This window comes from Saccopteryx leptura, chromosome 1 (genome assembly GCF_036850995.1).
Source record: "Saccopteryx leptura isolate mSacLep1 chromosome 1, mSacLep1_pri_phased_curated, whole genome shotgun sequence".
Lineage (NCBI taxonomy): Eukaryota > Metazoa > Chordata > Mammalia > Chiroptera > Emballonuridae > Saccopteryx > Saccopteryx leptura.
The window spans coordinates 244197823-244218976 of NC_089503.1; the positions used below are offsets into that span (position 1 = coordinate 244197823).

At 48.1% G+C, this 21154-nt stretch overlaps 1 protein-coding gene and 1 non-coding gene across 5 annotated transcripts in view; one reads left to right on the plus strand and one right to left on the minus strand.

The window, feature by feature from the left end:
• Positions 1–19509, minus strand: part of PWWP3A (PWWP domain containing 3A, DNA repair factor) — a 31350-nt gene extending 11841 nt beyond the window's left edge. The window contains exons 1-11 of one of the 4 annotated variants that reach the window (XM_066342368.1): positions 19376–19509; positions 18257–18381; positions 17634–17716; positions 14900–14970; positions 11658–12410; positions 9978–10076; positions 6457–6527; positions 4600–4676; positions 3956–4016; positions 612–687; positions 122–172 (exon numbers count right to left, since the gene is read on the minus strand). In XM_066342368.1, coding sequence (XP_066198465.1) covers positions 122–172; positions 612–687; positions 3956–4016; positions 4600–4676; positions 6457–6527; positions 9978–10076; positions 11658–12410; positions 14900–14970; positions 17634–17716; positions 18257–18310 — 1396 coding nt within the window. In that variant the 5' untranslated portion in view covers positions 18311–18381; positions 19376–19509. Of the gene's footprint in view, positions 1–121; positions 173–611; positions 688–3955; positions 4017–4599; positions 4677–6456; positions 6528–9977; positions 10077–11657; positions 12411–14899; positions 14971–17633; positions 17717–18204; positions 18382–19278 lie in introns of all 4 variants that reach the window. The other 3 variants (XM_066342383.1, XM_066342391.1, XM_066342375.1) reach the window with 3 other exon arrangements.
• A 1337-nt stretch (positions 19510–20846) lies between these two features.
• TRNAD-GUC (transfer RNA aspartic acid (anticodon GUC)) lies at positions 20847–20922 on the plus strand. The gene has a single exon. It is a non-coding gene; the product is annotated as a tRNA-Asp (tRNA).
• The last annotated feature ends 232 nt before the right edge of the window (positions 20923–21154 follow it).

Below are 21154 nucleotides of genomic sequence, written 5' to 3' on the forward strand. Positions count from 1 at the left end.
CTGGCCGGGAATCGAACCCGGGACTTCTGTACGCCAGGCTGATGCTCTACCACTGAGCCAACCGGCCAGGGCCCCTGTTACTTTTAGACTACAAAGTAGGCAGTGGAACCAGTGGACTTACTTATATTGGCTGCATAATATTCCAGGAAAGAGCCGGAGAAGGAACCACAGCCTGCAGAGGAGGGAGGAGTGAAGAAGGCAAAACACACATGAGTAATGCTCTAGAAATCTCTTCCAAGATGCCCGACCACATGTCTCAGCCCCAAGCAGACCTCTTTCAGTGGGAGGGCTGGTGCTGCATGGAGCCTGGGGTCCCCAAAAGGCTGGACATTTCTGCTAACAAGCCTGATTCAGATTCCCAACTGCCTCACATGGGGTGGACAGAAACCAGCTCTGATTCAAAGGAGGCCCTGTCTTTTGTCCATGCCCAACATCCCTGCCTCTGCCTGGGTGCCTGCTCACCTTCCTGTGCTGGGGACACAACTGTCAGAGGCTGGGCCAGACTACCACAGGAAAGAGGTTGCACTCAGCCCTCACCACCAGAGGGTCCGCAAAGGAGGCCCCATGCTGATGTCCCCACCACTATCTGAGGCTGTGGAGGTTCCACATACCGAGCCGAACCCTGTAGTCAGTTATCAGGGAGACACACCAGCCAATGGCCTGGTCGAAGTCCTCCTTGGCCTTGTTCTGCAATGAGAGAGACAGCAGGTGTCATTGGGAGCCCACTGGGGTTCTGCCCCATTGCCAGCTGTCTCAGTGCCCTTGCCCAGGGAAGGTACCCTGGGCCAGCCTCCCAAGGCTGGCAGAGAATGCCCAGCAAGGCCCAGGTCTGCGGCCAAGCTGCTCAGAACATGGATCCTTATAAGCCTGGCTCTGGGTCAGAGACCTTAAGCTCTACAAAGAAGGGTGGATAAATATCCCAAATTGTAGTGGTCCTAACTTAAAGTCATATAAAGTAAATCCTTCCAAGAGATGTCTTTGTGACCAGCATGTAGAACAGGGCAGCATAAGCCTAGCAGGAGGGACACTTAGCCACCAGCAAACCAAAGACAATATAATCAGCAAGGCTCCCTGAGCTGGGATGAGTTCCCAGGAAATGTCCATAGGCTCGAGATAAATCTGAGACCCATGTCTTGCATTACTGCTGCTTTGGCCTGCTCTCCATCCCATGGTTGGCGAATGAAGCAGGCAAGGGATGCAAGCAGAGTGAGCAGCTCCAGGGTAAGAAGGCCTCACTGACTGGCACCTGGGATGGCAGGCAGTAAGACTCCTCAGGGAATGAGAAACATAGGGCCCTATAGATGTTACAAAGCAGAGACAGTCACACAAGGGCCAGTGGAGGCCATGAGAATCAATCCATCAATAACCCAGAACAGGAGACAAATTTGCTCTTTGGAGATTCGTCTCACTGCTACTCAGATGAACCAGCGCCTCTTGTTTCCCTATACACCCACCTCACAAGTGAATTTGGGTAACAGGAAGTTGGCCATGAATGCCCTCCAGGCATCTGGACCACACAAGGCCCACATGCTATCTTCTCATGACAGATCTCAAAGCAAAATTTCCACTCTCTTTTCTGCAAACTCCAAGGGAAAGCTACTAGGACCCTAAGAGTGCACGTAGCACTTAGAGGAGTCAGACAGCTCCTGGCCTGGAAGGCTGGGTGAGCAGCTCCCAGAACTCACAGACTGGCATTCAGGGAGCATGGAACCCTCTAAGACTAGAACCAGGCCCTTTCCAGAATCAGAACCAGCCACTGCTAACAGGCACTCTTGATGGGGACCTGGTGCCTGACACCGATTGTGAGTTAGACGGTGCAGTGAACAAGCTCTAACAGATAAGACAGATGGAGTGAGGATCATGTTGGGGACCTGGGAAAATCAGGAAAAATAAAGTAAGGGCTGGGGTCTAATATGGGTGTCAATCTTCCAAACATATACTCACACCTGTAGCCCAGGGTCTGTATCCTCAGAAAATAGCACAGGTGTGGACAATGAGTTTCCAAGATTCAGAGGACAGCTCAGATATATACTACTTCCCAACCTAGCAATGACCATGGGAACCCCTACAGCAGGGTGTAGGCAGGCAACTCTGCTCCACCACCCCAGTTTTGGTTTGCATTTTTGAAAGGTGAAACAAAAAAGCACTGCTTCAAGGCTGAACAGACAGCATTTTTTTTTCCAGACAGCATTTTGAATGAAACAGCACCTCATGGCTCACAGACGTTCATATACAGTGTGTCCATAAAGTCATGGTGTACTTTTGACCGGTCACAGGAAAGCAACAAAAGACGATAGAAATGTGAAATCTGCACCAAATAAAAGGAAAACTCTCCCAATTTCATACCTATTTAGTGCAGTTCGATGTGGGCTCACGCACAGATTTTTTTAGGGTTCCTTAGGTAGCTATCCCGTATAGCCTCTACAGACTTGTCACTGATTGATGGCCTACCAGAACGGGGTTTCTCCACCAAACTGCCGGTTTCCTTCAACTGTTTATCCCACCGAGTAATGTTATTCCTATGTGGTGGCGCTTTGTTATAAATGTGCCGATATTCACGTTGCACTTTGGTCACAGATTTGAATTTAGCGAGCCACAGAACACACTGAACTTTCCTCTGTACCGTCCACATCTCTACTGGCATGGCCGTGGGCTGCTCCACTGTATACACGGTGTTACGTCATCATCTGCACATGTGCACATGATGCCACATTATCCTACAGAAACTGGGAGGGTTTTCCTTTTATTTGGTGCAGATTTCACATTTCTATCATCTTTTGTTGTTTTCCTATGACCGGTCAAAAGTGCACCATGACTTTATGGACACACTGTATAACAAAGCTGATCATATAATTTTAAGAAAGCGGCAACTGGAAATAGAGCAGGTATCCTGGGGGAAGTCCTGACCCTAACCCATGCTGTACTCAGATACCGGGTAGGATGGGGTCTCTACTCTAAGGGGTTTCAGCATCTCATCCTGTGGGGAGACCTCAGAAGAAGCAGGCCTTAAACTTGGACTTTCTGCCACCTTCTCTCCCAGCCTGGGACAATGGCATAGCCTCAGCTTCCAACCTGGAACAGAGCAGACAGGTGGCAAGCTCCTGGGTGGCTGACAGTCCAGTACAAGGACCCTTGAGGGCAGTGGCCAGAAGCAACACAGCAGGCACCCCACAACAGTGGTTTTCATTTTTTTTTAAATTAATTAATTTATTTTTTACAGAGACAGAGAGTGAGTCAGAGAGAGGGATAGACAGGGACAGACAGACAGGAACGGAGAGAGATGAGAAGCATCAATCATTAGTTTTTCGTTGTGACACCTTAGTTGTTCATTGATTGCTTTCTCATATGTGCCTTGACCGTGGGCCTTCAGCAGACCGAGTAACCCCTTGCTGGAGCCAGAGACCTTGGGTTCAAGCTGGTGGGCTTTTGCTCAAACCAGATGAGCTCGCGCTCAAGCTGGTAACCTCGGGGTCTCGAACCTGGGTCTTCCGCATCCCAGTCCGACGCTCTATCCACTGCGCCACTGCCTGGTCAGGCCACAATAGTGGTTTTAAAAGGCCCTGGCCAGTTAACTCAGTTGGTTAAGAGCAATGTACAGAAACAATGTGCGGGTTCAAGTCCTAGTCAGGACAGACACAGGATGCAATGAAAAAATGCATAACTGAGTGGAACAACAAATGCTTCCCTTGCCTCTCCCCTCTCTCCCTTCCTCTCTCTGTCTCTCTAAAAATCAACAAAAATTAAGCCCTGGCCAGATAGCTCAGTTGGTTGGAGTGTTATCCCAGAGTGGGGAGGTTGCTGGTTTGATTCCTCAATCAGGGCACATACAGGAGCAGCTCAATGTTTCTGTCTCTCTCTCCCTGCCTCTCAAAACAAACAAAAAAAGCTACATGAAGGACACTGTCATCAGTCACAATGGAACTATTTAGTAAAGTACAGATAATAAGCCACATACCAGAAGTGCCTGCTTCTCTTTACAGTCGAAGTGCTTCAGCCTCCTGAGAGGCACTGTGATGCTGCAGAAAGCAAAGGCAAGGTTACATGGACAGAAGGCATCGTGTGACTTAAAAGAAATTCTCTTCCTCTGACAAGTTAGTAGGGGCCATGCTGGGATCTCTGCCAGACCAGGTCACTCAAGGCTACTGCTATCCCCAGCTGCCTAAAGAAGCCCCTCGGAGCCAGGCCCCAGAGTGCTGGTACCCTTGAGTGAGTCCCCAGGAGGACACGGCTGTGCAGGACAGGCAGATGCCAGGGCCTGATCTTCACCCTGCCAGTGGCAGCACCTAAGTGCCAGAGGGTCAGAGAGGAGCAGCTCCATACCTCAGATGAGTGGTGCGGTGCGTTCAGTCCACTGGGAGCAGTGACACATTGTGTGCACTCTTATCCCATGACGACAAGCAAGTAGAAAAAGACAGGCAACTACACACATAGCAAAACTCAGACTGAGGCAGAGTTGCTGCTCACGACCTACACAGAGGGAGCAACCTTTGTTAGTTCACAGGAAAAAGGGCTTTAATGCACATTTGGTTGGGTGGACTTTCAAAGTTGGCAAATAAAGGTTGGAAGCATCCATAAAAAGCCAGGGATGGGTGGGCTCACCCTCGCCCTTTTGGGTCCATGTGTCCTTCGATGAAAAGCACACTTGCTTTCTTGTCTCTCTGCTTGACACTCTTGACCTATGGGTAAAACCAAGAAAACAAAGCATAAACAACTGAGGAGATGGCCCTGGCCAGCTGGCTCAGTGGACAGAGCATGGACCTATCATGCAGACATCCCAGATTCGATTCCCAGTCAGGGCACACAAGAGACGTGACCATCTGCTTCTCTCCCCCTCTCCCCCTCTCGCAGCCAGTGGCTTGGTTGGCCCGAGCACCCATTCCAGGTGCTGAGGATAGCTTGGGTGACTCAAGCATCGGGCCCAGACAAGGGTTGCCAAGTGGATTCCAGTCAGAATGCATGCAGGAGTCCATCTCCCCTCCTCTTACTTAAAAAAAAAAGAAAAAAGCCTGACCAGGCGGTGGTACAGTGGATAGAATGTTTAACTGGGATGCAGAGGACCCAGGTTCGAAATGTTGCCAGCTTGAGTGTGGGATCATAGACGTGACCCCATGGTCACTAGCTCAAGCCCAAAGGTCACTGGCTTGAAGCCCAAGGTCGCTGGTTTGAGCATGGGGTCACTTGTTCTGCTGTAGCTCCCCCCAATCAAGGCACATATGAGAAAGCAATCAGTAAACAACTAATGTGCCCCAATGAAGAATTGATTTCTCATCTTTCTCCCTTCCTGTCTCTGTCCCTATCTCTCCTTCTGTCAAAACAAACAAAAACAAAAACAAAAAACCCATTGTAGGGTATGGTTCTGCCCTTCCCATAGCTATGCCGCCCTGTGCAAGGAGGCCCTGCTGAATGCTGGTCAGACACATTCAGACAACACAGCTGCTCCTGACGGCCAATGATACCTTTCCAACTTAAATGCCACTGTCTCTCACTAAAAATTAAAGAACTCCAACTAGAATTATCTAGATTCTGTCTCAGTTGGAGGACAATAAAGAAGGAAATGAAGGGGTGAAAGTAGCCAAGATAGTGCTTTTGCCTAAAAAATAAACTGATTCTTTGCAACATCTGGACTATAGAGAAAGCAAAGCCATGAACTTGGCTTCATTTAAGCTCATTCACCACATTGGGACACTGGGCAGAATCGCAAATGCTTGATTTACACATACAATGGCCCCCTACCCAAATCTAAAAGATTAAAAAGTTCCACATGGCCCTGGCCAGTTGGCTTAGTGGTATAGCATCAGCCTGACGTGTGGATGTCCTGGGTTTGATTCCTGGCCAGGGCACAAAGGAGAAACGCCCATTTGCTTCTCCACTTTTCCCCTCTCATTTCTCTCTAGCTCTCTCTTCCCCTCCCACAACCAAGGCTCCATTGGAGCAAGGTTGGCCCAGGCGCTGAGGATGGCTCCATGGCTTCCGCCTCAGGCACTAGAACGGCTCAGGTTGCAATGGAGCAATGCCACAGATGGGCAGATCACCGCCCCTTAGTGAGCATGCCGGGTGGATCCCGGTCTGGCGCATGCGGGAGTCTCTCTGCTTACCCACTTCTTACTTCAGAAAAAAAATAAAATAAAAAATATCTGTGAGCTCTTTTATATCATTAAAAAAAAAGTTCCACAAGTGAAAAAGTCTGAAACATCAACATTTAAAAGGAGCCAACTGTGAATATGTGAATATTTTTTTCAGGCAGGTTTCTCTAAGCTTGGTTGGTAAAAATTTGACCTGTAAACTCTACCCTCAATGGTGCCACAATGACTAAACTCCCTTTAGAAACATGTCTCTAGAAATCCTGCTTATAAACTCATTACTTTTCTAGTAATAATGAAGTGGTAAAAACATTTGCCTAGGTCTAAATGTTGAGGGAGTTGAGTAATTCCTTGTAGGACATACAGTTATTCTTACCACTGCAGGCCAGAAGGGGTATTTTTGGTATTTAAGCCAGACCAGCATTCCTACTTCAAATGAACGTGGTTCTAGAATTAAAAAAGAAAAACAAAAAAGACAGAACAGACAAATCAGATCCACATCAAGCAGCAAATGCATCAGCTTGAGAAAACATAGGCCCTGGCTGGTTGGCTCAGCAGTAGACCATCAGATTGGTATGTGGAAGTCCCGGGTTTGATTCCTGGTCAGGGCACACAGAAGCACCCATCTACTTCTACTCCTCCTCTCTCTCCCTCCCTCTCTCTCTCTCTCTCTCCCTCTACGTCCCACAGCCATGGCTCAAATGGTTCTCCCAAGTTGGCCCCAGGCCCCAGGCACTGATGACCTCGCCTCAGGTACTAAAACAGCTTGGTTGCCAAGCAACAGAGCAGTGGTCCCAGATGGGCAGAGCATCGGCCCCACACAGGGGCTGTCAGGTGGATCCTGGATGGGTAGCATGTGGGAGTCTGTCTCACTATCTTCCCTCCTCTCACTTGGAAACAAACAAGAAGAAAAATCACAATGTTAATATGGATCACTTAAAAGATTATGAAGACTAGAAAGGTCTTTAATTCCCATCCTGGAACCTCAGGGCCGATTACAAGCATGCTGAATGGTTAAGAGCCAGGCAACACGCTTGTTTCCTAATGGCGACAACATGCCATGGTCATGTAGGTGGCAAAATGGGAAGCTGGTAGCAGGGACTCTGTACCACTTTAGCAAATGTCTCTATAAACCTCAAATTATTCCAAAATAAACATTTTTTAAAGTGTTGGTAGAAAACCAATGCCACACAATAAAGACCAATAGAGAACTTAATTTCTGAGAAGCTCACCTGTCTGAGAAACTTGGGTATTTTAGGGGAAAAAGAGACTTATTTCAACAGTCATAAAGGAAGTACTAAATTATCTCTGGATAGCCCTGGCTGGTTGGCTCAGTGGTAGAGCATCAGCCTGGCGTGCAGGAGTCCTGGGTTCGATTCCCAACCAGGGCACACAGGAGAAGTGCCCAACTGCTTCTCCACCCCTGCCCCTCTCCTTCCTCTCTGTCTCTCTCTTCCCTTCCCGCTGCCAAGGCTCCATTGGAGCAAGGTTTTCCCGGGCCCTGAGGATGGCTCCATGGCCTCTGCCCCAGGCACCAGAATGGCTCTGGTTGCAACAGAGCGACGCCCCAGATGGGCAGAGCATTGCCCCCTGGTGGGCGTGCTAGGTGGATCCCGGTCGGGTGCATGTGGGAGTCTGTCTGACTGCCTCCCCGTTTCCAGCTTCAGAAAAATACAAAAAAAAAAAAAACCCCAAAAAACATAAATTATCTCCGGATAAAATCAAACTGTTTCCCACCAAAACCTCCCAGGTAAGTAATTTTAATGGTTAAAAATTCAGGCAACAAGGCCGTGGCTGGTATTTAGGGATTAAGCATTGGCTTGGCATGCTGAGGTCGCAGGCTTCAATCACCAGTCAGGGCACGTATGAGAAGCAACCAATGAGTGCACAACTAAATAGAACAGCGAGTTAATACTTCTCTTTCTCCCCCCTTCACCCCACCTCAAATCAATGGAAAACTTAAAAAGAAAAACCAGGTAACAAAACCTTGGAGAAGAGAGGGTGGAGGCTGGTGTTTGAAACAAGAGCCAGGATCCTCTGTGACGCTACTGTGGGAGATGGGAGGCTGTGCTGTCCAACTACTTAACAGTTAAAAGTCTACAGAGAGAAGTGAAACCAAGGGAAGACAGAGGCAAACTGGGAATCTGCCTTCCACAGGTCTGTGAGGGGTTTTTCCCCCCGTGACAAGCCTCCCTTTCTCAGAGGACAGTGGGTCAGGGCACAGGTGGCTAGGCAGGGACCAAAAATAAATACCCAGACAGACACCCAGGCTGACAGGAAAAACTCAAACCAAATGGAAGCAGAAACCAGGAAAATAACAAACATCCAGGTTTTGGGGGTCAAGGCAATCTGACCCTCAGCTGGTGGCACTGAGGATGAAAATGTTCCTTTGGAAGGAGTCTTGCTCCAGGAGCTGATGCTAGTTATTTCCCAGAAGCACATGCCATGAGCACTGTGGCCCCATGGTAGTGGGACAATCTAGCCAACTGGCAGATGGGGAGGCTCAGTACATAATTATCCATCACTCCTAGTAAATAGTAACTAGTTGCCACTGAGAATAATCAGAAGACCTTGTGGAAATGTAAAAAGTACCTGAATTATCACTAAGTTTAGCCTGACCTATGGTGGCACAATGGATCAAGTGTAGACCTGGAACACTGAGGTTGCCAGTTCAAATCCCTGGGTTTGCCCGGTCAAGGTGCATAAAGGAAGCAAGCAATTACTACGAGTAGATGCTCCTGCGTCTCCCCCCCCCCCCCCCCCCGTTTTCTCTCTCTCCCCTCTCGCTCTCTCTCAAAAAAATTAATAAATCACTAAGTTTACAAAAAAAAGGAAAACACCTAAGTGCTAGTGAGAGAAAAGCATCGGTGGTCTGGGGGAAAAGACCATGTGACAAGGATGCTTGGGTGGCATGGGAGATGTGAGGGCACCCTAGTGCTATACTCATATGACTTCCTGGCCTTGCAGACTGTTGTCATTGAGAGGCTAGCGGATAGGTCACCATCCCCTCCTGTGCTACTTCTGCAGCATCCTGTGACTTTCTTTCAAAATCAAATGGTTAAAATAAAACAAGCCTGACTAGGCAGTGCCATAGTGGCTAGAGCATCAGCCTAACATACTGAGAACCAAGGTTCAAAATCCCGAGGTTGCTGGCTTGAACTCAGGCTCATCCAGTTTGAGTGCTGACTCACCAGCTCGAACACAGGGTCTCAGACTTGAGCATGGGAGTATAGAATGACAAGGTGCTGGCTTGACAAGGGGTCACTGGGTCAGCTAGAGCCCCCCAGTCAAGGCACATATGAGAAAGCAATCATTGAACAACTAAGGTGCTGCAACTATGAGTTGATGCTTCCTATCTCTCTCCCTTCCTGTCTCTCTCTTGCTCGCTAAAAACACAAAACAACAGACAATTGTTAACCTGAGAGTTAATGGGCTAGCCTAGTTTAATAAGGGAAGTGGTTCTCGATCATTTACTTCATGAAGCAAATGGACTTTGTCATCAGTTCACAATCTGGGTCCCTAGCTCTGATCTGTCCAGAGCAGGCAGCAGGTGTGAAAGGGTACAAACTCCTGCCTCAGAAAGATATACAGATGTCATCTCCACAGACCTGTGAGGAGTACCAGACCACACTCACAGTAGCCATGGAGCCCACGAGGGGACAGCAGAACAAGGGAAAAAGTGTCCCTCCTTCTGCCGTGTGGCTAAGCTTAAGGCAGAGAACTGAAAACCCAGCACTTTCCAAGGTCTTGGCTCAGCAGGATAAAAATGAAAAAGCAAGAGCTCTTCAGGTCAAGGTGTTACAGTGATTCAGGAATGTACACTTCCTTCCAGAAGATCAAGACACTTGAGAGTTGTGTACACCCCCAACCCCCTCCCATGTCATTCTCATGCCTTACCGTGATATAAAAGGATTTGGGGGGGTTCCTCCTCCTCCTCCTCCTCCAGGATGGAATTAACGGGATCAAACTCCATGGACTCTTCAGAAGACTGATGGTCTGCCAATAATGTCAAATTAGACTTTCATGGACAGTGACGTATCTCAAGAAAAACACTGTGATCCGTGACTATCAGTGAGAACAGATCCCAAGTTACAGACTTCCATGCTGCCCAATTCAAGTGGGGCACACTTCCATTAGAAGGCATTTAAAAGACAAATAAATGAGACAAAGGGAGAGACAGAGAGGGGGATGCCATTCATGCCGAGGCTGGAAGGCACAAGAAGTAATGGTAGTCACAGGTTGTTGACTCAATTCTGGGCAGGATTCATTTTGTGGGACTTATTCCTATCCAGTGTGAAGCACTCAGTGGATGTACAGGAACACAGTACAACTGGGGTACAAGGCAAGGCTGTAGTAAGAATACAGGGAGGTACAAACTAGTTCCCTAAGGCCTGTGAACATTCCAGGGCACGGGCCTAATGAAGGAAGTTTGGACTAAGGGCAGACCCCTAAGTGGTAGGTGGGTAGCAAGCAGAACTAGAGATACCTCAGCAAGCAGAAACAAAGATTTCTCAATTAGCATTTCAAAAGTAATTGGGATGCCACAATGTGAAAATGGAAAAAAAATCACAGAGCCTGATTGTGGCCACACAGAAATATGTCTACATAGGAATTCCTGAGAAGTCAGGAGCCTGGAAGTTAGTTCATCGCTTTGAGGTTCCTTTGTTCTCCTGCCTCCAACAGTTTAAGAAGAGTTAAGGGCTTGGCTGATTGTTCAGCTGTTAGGGCTTCATTCTAAAACACCAAAGTTGCAGGTTCTATCATGGGTCAGGGTACATATGAAGCAACCGATGAATGCACAACTAAATGGAACAATAAATAAATGCTTCTCTGCCCCACGCCCTTTAAAATCAATTAAAAAAATTTTTTTTAAAGTAGGAGTTAATCCTGGAGTGGAGGGAGCATTTCCACAGCCATAGTGCCTTCAACAATAGTGCAAGCTGGGCCCTGGCCGGTTGGCTCAGCAGTAGAGCGTTGGCCTGGCGTGCGGGGGAGCCGGGTTTGATTCCCGGCCAGGGCACATAGGAGAAGTGCCCATTTGCTTCTCCACCCCCCCCTTCCTCTGTCTCTCTCTTCCCCTCCTGCAGCCGAGGCTCCATTGGAGCAAAGATGGCCCAGGCGCTGGGGATGGCTCCTTGGCCTCTGCCCCAGGCGCTAGAGTGGCTCTGGCCGCAGCAGAGCGACGCCCCAGAGGGGCAGAGCGTTGCCCCTGGTGGGCGTGCCGGGTGGATCCCGGTCAGGCGCATGCGGGAGTCTGTCTGACTGTCTCTCCCCGTTTCCAGCTTCAGAAAAATACAAAAAAAAAAAAAAAAAAAAAAATAGTGCAAGCTATACCAGGCCCTGCTCTGTCCCCTGCCTCCCTCTCAAAACAAAAATAATGACACAAATATGGGGAGAAGTGGGAGTCACAACAGCCCAGTGGGAAAGACAGACAAAAGAAATTGGGAAATTTCTGTTCTGGATCTATTCTGGTACTGATCTCATTAACATCTGGTTAAAAATACATGGGGCCTGGCTCTGGATCTGGCTGAGGGAGAACTAGAATGCCACCCTGTCCTAATACTGGGACAGACCTACCTTCTTCCAGGATATGAAGACTTGTGTCCTCTGAGAGAGTGCTGGGGGTGGGTGGGCCAAGCCTACTGGCACTGTGCAGAGTCATGCACCTACTTGGCCCTGACCTCTGGCTGCCACTGCAGCACAGCTGCTTAGAAGGTGAGCCTTGAGCATCTGGGCAGGCTGGGTGCATAGTGGGTCTTCCTGATGGCAAACCTGGGTAGCACCCTTTGGTACACAGACCCTGTTTCCTGACTGCAGAAGGTGAGCTCAGGGCTGCTGAGCTGCCTGCTTCTTCCTTGTTCTTTCTTTCCCAATCTCCCACTGGAAGTGGAGGGCCATTTTGACATCCGCTGGACTCCTGTGCCAAACTTCTTCTCCTTTTACTCATGATTGTCCCATTTTGAAGGTGTATTCTTGATCTATTTCGGTCCTGAGAACCACCTCTGGCTGAGACAACCAGGGCAAGTGGACTTTCACTAACCCCAACCCCCTTCTTATGGTCTACTTGGCACTTGAGGTCATTTTCACTACTGGATGAGCCTGACAGCTCATGTTCCCTACTCTCAGGTCTGGAACCGCCCAATACCCCCTCCTCATGGAGAAGAGATAAAGAGTTGGGATTACAAAGTGTAGAAATAGCAGTTCCTTCTCCTCTTGAAGAGCTTTCTTGATGAGAACAGGTTATCTTGTTCAAAACATCCAGAGCCACCCGAAGCGACCGTCTGTAGGTCAACTCTTCCACGGGTTTGGCTGAAGCCTTGACCTGTGAGGCTGAAGGATAGTAAATAAACAAAGAGAGCATCACTTTACAAGCTCAATCTCTTTCTGTAAGTAGTTTTCCACCTAAAGTAAGACTGACACTTCTCCCCTCCTCTTCCCAAAGGAGGACAAGGTTACAAAACCACAGCTGGTTGCAGGGGCTGCATTCAGGGCTGTGGGGCTCCATTTTTTTTTAGAAAAACAAACTTAGTGACCCTAACTTGAGTTGGTTACAAAAATAAATTTCTCCAAAAAAAAAAAGTAAATAAAAAATAAATTCCTCCAGATTACAAAACAATCCTGCCAGCAAAACATATTCAGATGTTTCACAAATCCTCTTGCAGCCTGACAACTTCCAATTCAATCAGGGTCAATGGGAATCCATGCCAAGGAAATAAAGAACTGGGAGGCAATGTATTCTGGGATGGAGGGTAGGATGGGAAAGAACAGATTGAAAAGACTCCTTATAGCCTGACCAGGCGGTGGCGCAGTGGATAGAGCGTTGGACTGGGATGTGGAGAACCAAGGTTCGAGACCCCGAGGTCACCAGCTTGAGCGTGGGCTCATTGGTTTGGGCCAGGCTCACCAGCTTGAGCCCAAGGTCGCTGGCTCGAGCAAGGGGTCACTCAATCTGCTGCAGCCCCCAGTCAAGGCACATATGAGAAATCAATCAATGAACAACTAAGGAGCTGCAATGAAGAATTGATGTTTCTCATCTCTCTCCCTTCCTGTCTGTCTGTCCCTCTCTCTGACTCTGTCTATGCCACACACAAAAAAAACCCAACTCCTTCTTAGGCAGGTCAATTTTCCATACTTTTCTTACAAAGACCATCGCAAAGGCAGGAAAGAGCACTCCAGGCTTGAAGTTCAGCCTGGCCTCTCAGCCACAACAGTGTCATTTATTCATTCCAACACATGGACCTGATTCATAGGAACCAGGTGACAGATACAATCTTGCAGCTCAGTGAGTATAAACCTCCATCAACACAGAACTTTCCACGTTTCATATAAAGGTACCCACAAATAACCAGCCCCTAACATGATCTTAGCGAACAGACAGCAGTAACTGAGAGGTGATGGCTGACATGCCAAGGGTGTGCAAGGGTGAAATCTGCTTTGAACAATATACAGCTGTTTTTCCAAAGACATAAGAATATACACCCTATTTTATAAACACCATGGAAAGGAATTCTGGACAACCTTTTCACAAGATACAGTTCCTTGCACATGGGACAAGCACTCCCACTTTGAGGAGAAAGCTTAGGGCTGCCTGAGGTCAGGGTTTCCTGGGGAGTGGGAGTGCCTCAGCAGTCTGTAGTGGGGCTAGGCCCAGGCAGTCTCCCACCTATGCAATATGCAAAGGAAGTAGAGGTCACCAATCTCCCTTTGCCTTTCCCATAGACAATGGGTAGTCAGTAATGCTGATGCCAGGTCAGGGAGGCTACACAGTGCTCTCTTCACTGGGCTTAGCTTCAGAATTTAAATACTATACATAAACTACTGTCTCTGAAATTTGGGGTGTAGACCAAACCAGCAAGAGCACCATTTTATGGTCTTACTATGGGATGAGGACGGGGGTGGAGGTGGGAGTTATTTCCACCTCTCCTCAGGAAACAAACACATTCTAGGTCCTCTGTACCCTGGGGGCCATGGATATGACCAGAAAGTTCCTGAGGATCGCTCAGCTGCAGCCATTCTGGAAGTCAAGCACAGATCAGTCCTAGGGGCAAATTCTAGAAAGGTTTAAGAAAGTACACCTATTTTCTTTCTCTCCTTAAAGTGAATTCATGATCCCTTGACAAGACTGTTAAGTCAGGTCATTTTGACCTAAAGAGCTGTGTCCCTACCTGTCCTTAAACGTTCCCTTTGTTATGGCTTTAGGGTTCTGTACAGCCAGTAGCCATGGCTATCATTATAGCTGCCTGGCTAATGCAGGTTCTCACTCAATTCCGGCAGACGGTAAAGAAACGGCAGAGTTGGAGGATGGTGGGCCATTCTGTTTATTGGTGTCTCACCAAGACAGGCAAGCCACAAGAAAAGCCAAGGGAAAAGCGGAAAACCTGCTTTTCCCATGGAAGGCAAGGGATTAGGGAGGACTCTGCAATGCTGATGGCAGGAACTGAGAGAGAGAGAGCCCCCGGTCTGCTTTATTTTATAGTGTAGAAAATTAAAGCCTTTTAAACCAATATACAAATAAGGAAGTCTCTGATACAAAGCCACTTATCTGAGGCATAATGGGATTCCTCATAAAGAGTGTACCACCCCCCATCTCGCAACAGTCAAGGGTGTGGGGAAAAGCTTAATTTTGAGAGGATCTTAGTATTAGAAGGATGTTGAAAAGATCTTAGTATTAAAAGGATGGGAAAGGCTTAGTCTTAAAACAGCCTTAGGATATAAGGACTTTGCCAGCTTACAGCCTATCCCCCACAACCAATGCAAACTATAAGTGTGCAAACATATACATCATATTTACAAACTTATTTGACCAACAGGTTCCTTACCTAATAAAGCAGCTATGTCCTCGATGTGGGACTTCCTCAGAATCTCGGCTTCTGTGCTTTTCACTCTCATTCTGCATTGACAGAAACGATGGGTTGTGAAGACATTTTTAAACCTGTTTTTCTTTAGACAAAAGAATTAGGCTTGTTTTCTTCCTTTTTTTAAATTTATTATTATTATTTTCATTTTTCTGAAGCTGGAAACAGAGAGAGACAGTCAGACAGACTCCCGCATGCGCCCGACTGGGATCCACCCGGCACGCCCACCATGGGGCGACGCTCTGCCCACCAGGGGGCGATGCTCTGCCCATCCTGGGTGTCGCCATGTTGCGACCAGAGCCACTCTAGCGCCTGAGGCAGAGGCCACAGAGCCATCCTCAGCGCCCGGGCCATCTTTGCTCCAATGGAGCCTTGGCTGCGGGAGGGGAAGAGACAGAGAGGAAAGCGCGGCGGAGGGGTGGAGAAGCAGATGGGCGCTTCTCCTGTGTGCCCTGGCCGGGAATTGAACCCGGGTCCTCCGCACGCTAGGCCGACGCTCTACCGCTGAGCCAACCGGCCAGGGCCGTTTTCTTCCTTCTTAACTTTCCACTTAAACCAAGTTACAGACAACTAGGAATCCATGTGCCTGAAGTTAAGAGGCTGCAAGGACCCTGGTGAATGATTTTTTTTTCTCTTTTAAGTCAGAAAAGGTTGGTTGAAGAGTAAAAAGGAATTCAAATTGTGACTTTTTTTTTAAATACTTTATTGATTTTACAGAGACAGGACAGAAAGGGGAGCATGGAATAGTAAGTATCAACTCATAGTTGCTTCATTTTAGTTGTTCATTGCTTGCTTGTTGTATGTGCCTTGACCAGGGAAGCCCAGGGTTTCAAACCGGCAACCTTGGCATTCCAGGCTGAAGGTTTATCCACTGCATCACCAAAGGCCAGGCCAAATTGTGACTTTTATAAGGCAAATCATACTTTCAACTGCAAAAATAACCCCTTTATTAGATTTTCAGAGTAAAGATAATGTCACTAAAAGCTATTTACAGCCAAGCAGATGCCTTAGTTTAAAAGAATGTGCTCTTATCCCTGGCCAGTTGGCTCAGTGGTAGAGCGTCGGCCTGGCGTGTTGGAGTCCCGGGTTCAACTCCAGCCAGGGTTGCTGGAGAAGCACCCATCTGCTTCTCCACCCTTCCCCCTCTCCTTTCTCTCTGCTTCTCTCTTCCCTTCCCTCTCCATTGGAGCAAAGTTGGCCCTGTCGCTGAGGACAGCTCCATGACCTCCACCTCCGGCACTTGAATGGTTCTGATTGCAGCGGAGCGATGACCCATAGGAGCTGAACATCGCCCCCTGGTGGGCATGCCATGTGGGAGTCTCTTTGTCTGCCTCCCCACTGCTTCTCATTTTGGAAAAATACCAAAAAATTAATTAAAAACAAAATGTGCTATCTTTTCAAATTCAAGTATTCACGTATTCCCCAGCTGCAGCGAAAGTGTAAACTGGGGACTAAGGAAGCTTAGGAAGAGGCTCTGAAGAAAGAGGGGTGGGGACCTACATGGAGAGCCCACTGGGATTTAATTCTCTATTTAGAATTGGGAACTCTTCCACCAGACACAAGATACCAGTCTTATAGAATCCGAGCATTTTAACCTTCATTATAGATGATCTTACATCCTTCTATCCCAGATAATCAAGAGAAGTGTGCTGCCAGAATCATAGGTGTGCCTTCTAAATGCTAAATAATAGTTTGAGTGTCAGGGTCAAACATCAAATATTTCAAAACTGATAGGCCTATCACACAAGTTTATGGGGAAAAAAAAGACAAACAAATCTGTGTGAAGGAAATAGCTCTATTTCAGGGGTCAGGAACCTTTTTGGCTGAGAGAGCCATGAACACCACATATTTTAAAATGTAATTCCATGAGAGCCATACAACGACCCATGTTATCTTATGCATTATCAAATAAAAATTTGGTGTTGTCCCGGAGGACAGCTGTGATTGGCGCCAGCCACCCACAACCATGAACTGAGCGGCAGGAAGTGAATGGATTGTAATACACAAGAATGTTTTATATCTTTAATGTTATTATTATTTTTATTAAAGATTTGTCTGCGAGCCAGATGCAGCCATCAAAAGAGCCACATCTGGCTTGCGAGACATAGGTTCCCAACCTCTGCCCTATTTGAATACCAATGATGAGAATTTACCCTGTTGTAATTTATATTTCTTCCATTTTTGCACTTGTCTCTAGGGAGATTGCAAACAATGCCTTGTATAAGTCTTCAATTTCCAAGCTGATGTAAAATAAAACCAGTTGTTTTCCCTCAAGGTTATTCTGAGCACTAATCAGTTACAATAACTAACGAGTTAATTTAATAAGCCCTTAGGCATGGCAATGACTTCACTTTTAGAGGGGAGTGGTATCAGAAATCCCATAAGGAAAAAATAGTACTGATAAAAATCGTGGCCCTGGCCAGTTGGCTCAGTGGATAGAGTGTCAGCCGCCTAGCGTGCAGACAACCTGGGTTCAATACCACATCAGGGCACACATGAGAAGCAACTACCTGCTTCTCTTCCCCTCTCATAGTCAAAGAGACTCCACTGGTTCACTGGTTCAAGCCTCAATGCTGATGGCTTCGTTGACTCGAGCATCAGCCCCAGCCAGGTGGATCCTGGTCGGGGCACATGTGGGGAGTTTATCTCCCCTCTTCACACTTTAAAAAAAAAAAAGAAAAGAAACGTAACACTTAACTTTTTGTCTACGGAGAGTATTTGAACATTTAGAAAATATTCCTTTTTTCTCTTGGTTTTTGACATCTCAGTTCTGGCCAAAACCTATGTTTAAAAAAAAATCCTTGTTATTAAGACACAACAAACAGTTGAAAGAATAAGAAACAGTGACAACAAATACAAATGTAGGAGAAAAATTATTAAATATACAAGCACAGAACTTCAGAGACTGTCTAATCTTATTTTGCAGGCAAGGAAAACTGTGGCACAAGGAGTCAGTAGCAGACCCTGACAAGGCTGGGTTTCTGCTTTGCGGTTTGACTTTATTCCTAGGTCCTCGCATTCTTTACTATATAACAAGGTTCCCTGTCAGAACTTTCCTTGAGTTACAGATATACATGCCTATTAAAAGCTGATTCTGTTAATTTTTTTTTTTTTTAGTGTGGAAAAAAAGAAAAACACTACCAGCAGTTTAACCCCAAACCCCATCAAATGGGGAATGAGATTCAGTGCCAGCAGAAACAGCAGCTAAGCGTTTAGGCTCAATTACTCCACAGAAGCAACTCCTAGGTCTCTCTTAAAAAAGATTTTACCTGTAACCAGAAAGTCATTTCTATTCCTGAAATTGGACAATAAAGCTGTCACCTTTGCAGGCCATAACCGCTCTTTCCATCTGCAGAGGACATAGTCGGCATCCATTATGATTTGGATTCATGTAGCAAGTGGTAAGGATTTGGCACAAAATGCTTGAAGGTCTGGTGTGATGGACCCTGCAACAAAATTTGCAGGGTGATTTCTAACATGGTTTGGTGATGATTTTAACACAAATGTAAACCTTAAGGCCAAAGGTTATGGGGACTTATCCTCAAGTTGTAACCCTGCATGAAAATGCTTGATAACCAAGAGATGACTGGCCCTGATATCCCAAAAGGCACCTGTTTGTTTTTTAAATAAATAAAACAGCCAAATTCCCTCGCCAAAGGCTATCTATATTATTTTTTAAAGGCTCCTGAATAACTAATCTCTATGCTGAAGGCCACCTCGAAAATCCGCAAGGGAAGCATTTTAAACAAATAAAACTCACAACCCTCTCCCATTTCGGGGGCTAACAGTTGACCGCAGAGCAAAAAAATAAAATCGAAGAGAAATGCCTGCTCTTCAGACCGCCATGTCCCTGGAGGACGGGACATTTGCAGACGCTCCTTACATCAGTGAGAAAGCTGGTTGGGCTGTCAGCACAAACGAAGAGGAGAAGGTGGTGGAGGGGGGTCGTTTCTGCAAAGGAGGGGTTCACTACAGTAGCGAAGGGCGGTTAGCCAGCAGAAGTGGGGTTCTGGTAAAGATGAGGGTTAAGGCAGCAGAGAAGATTCAGGCAATAAAAAACGAGACAGAAACAGCAGAAGGGTTCAGAGAGGAGGAGTTATAGGAGAAAGAGAAAGAGGTTTGGGCAGCAACAGAGGGGAGCTCATGCAGCCGAGTGAGGGGTTTAGTCAACACAGGGGATCACGCAGCAGAGGGGGAGTTCGGGCTACAGAGGACGAAGGGGGGGGGAGTTGGAGAGCAGAGTTAGTGAACAGAGGAGGAGGAGCTCACGCTACGGGGGCGAGGGTTCCCGGGCAGGCGGGTCAACACCTCCAGGAGTCTCTTTCAGGGTTCGCCCTTCTCACCACCCCAGCGCGGAGTCTCCGAGCCCAGCTTGGAGAGCGAGGAGCCCGCCGCGACCCAATAGCCGTCTCAAACCCTGCCGCCCACGTCCGCGCTCACCACCTCTACCGCAGCCACCTCCGCCGTTCCCCTGGGGCCGGGGGTGGGGCCAGTCTCGTGGCGCAGCCAAGTTGCCCCTACAGCCGACCAATAGGGCACATGAGACCCTGTCGTGGCTCCGCCCCTTCCGCCGGGTCGCGCGCGAAGCTGGAAGACTGACAGGTGTACGCAGTATGGGTGGGCGCAACTGACCGAAGGGCGCGGGGAGGGGTCAGACTGATTGACGGGTGCGAGGTGGGCGGGCGCCGACTGACTGACGGGCATGGGAGGGGGGCGGAGAAACTGACCTTTGGGCCGGATGCTTAGAGATCAGTGTGCGGCCGATGCAGACCGTGGTGGTAGCACGCGAGGCTTAGTGGCGGATGGGCAGCTTCCATCTACCCGGCGCTAGTTTGTGAGGGGCTTTGGCCCAAGACTCTGTAAACTTGCTTTGGGGGCCTGTTGTCTCCAGTCAGACTCGCGAGGCTTGGCGCAGACCCTGAGAGAACCTTGTAGAACCTTACAGAGCCTTCTTGTTCCTGAAGAGCCTCTGCTTAAGCCATTGAATTTCACATTCCCTGCACACACCCACAAAAGTTGGCTGTGCGTGTTGCAAATAACCGGTTTACTTTGTCCAGTACTTGGGGAAGCGGGGCTCTGGCATGGACCCTGAAAGCCGGGTGCGCACTGTACAGCCTAAAGAGTCTCTCTCTCTCTCTCTCTCTCTTTAATATTATTACTATGGTGTTAGTTTTTGCTTTTGAAGATTTTATTTATTGATTTTAGAGAGAAGGGAGAGAGAGAGAGAGAGAGAGAGGAAGGTGGGGGGGGGGGAGCGGGAAGCATCAACTCATGGTTGATTCTCTATGTGCCTTGACCCTGCTAGCCCAGGGTTTCCCACCTGTGAGCTTCACGTTCCTGTTGGATGCTTTATCCACTGCACCACCACAGGTCAGGCTTATTTTTTGTTGTTTATTTTTTATTTGTTTTTTTTTTTACAGGGACAGAGAGTCAGAGATAGGGATAGATAGGGACAGACAGGAGCGGAGAGAGATGAGAAGCATCCAATCATCAGTTTTTCGTTGTGACACCTTAGTTGTTCATTGATTGCTTTCTCATATGTGTCAGGTATTTTTCCCCGCCGAGAAGGGGCCGGAGCCACGAAGTGTGGAATAGTAAAAGGCTTTATTGAGTACAGAGCATGCATCCCGCCCGGCAAGGTTCCCTGGCTCCGAGGAAAGATGGAGGCCAGGGAAGTCGCAAGTGGTGACCCGTGTGGGAGATATTTAAAGGGTCTCTAGGGTGGTCGAGCTAATATGATGTGGTGAAATCTCACTGGCTGGCAGATGGTCGCTTTTCTCCAAAGGGTTCCCACGAAGTTTCTTTTGGTGCGCTTGGTTGTGGGTGGTCCTAGCCAAAGTTCTGGGGCCTGACCTTTCCCCATTATCCACCGACCTTACATTCTGACCTTTTGTGTTAAATAGAAAAGGGGGCCCTGGCCGGTTGGCTCAGTGGTAGAGCGTCGGCCCGTCATGCAGGAGTCCCGGGTTCGATTCCTGGCCAGGGCACACAGGAGAGGCGCCCATCTGCTTCTCCACCCCTCCCCCTCTTCTTTCTCTCTGTCTCTCTCTTCCCCTCCCGCAGCCGAGGTTCCACTGGAGCAAAAGATGGCCCGGGCGCTGAGGATGGCTCTGTGGCCTCCGCCTCAGGCGCTAGAGTGGCTCTGGTTGCGACACAGTGATGCCCCGGATGGGCAGAGCATCGCCCCCTGGTGGGCATGCCGGGTGGATCCCGGTCAGG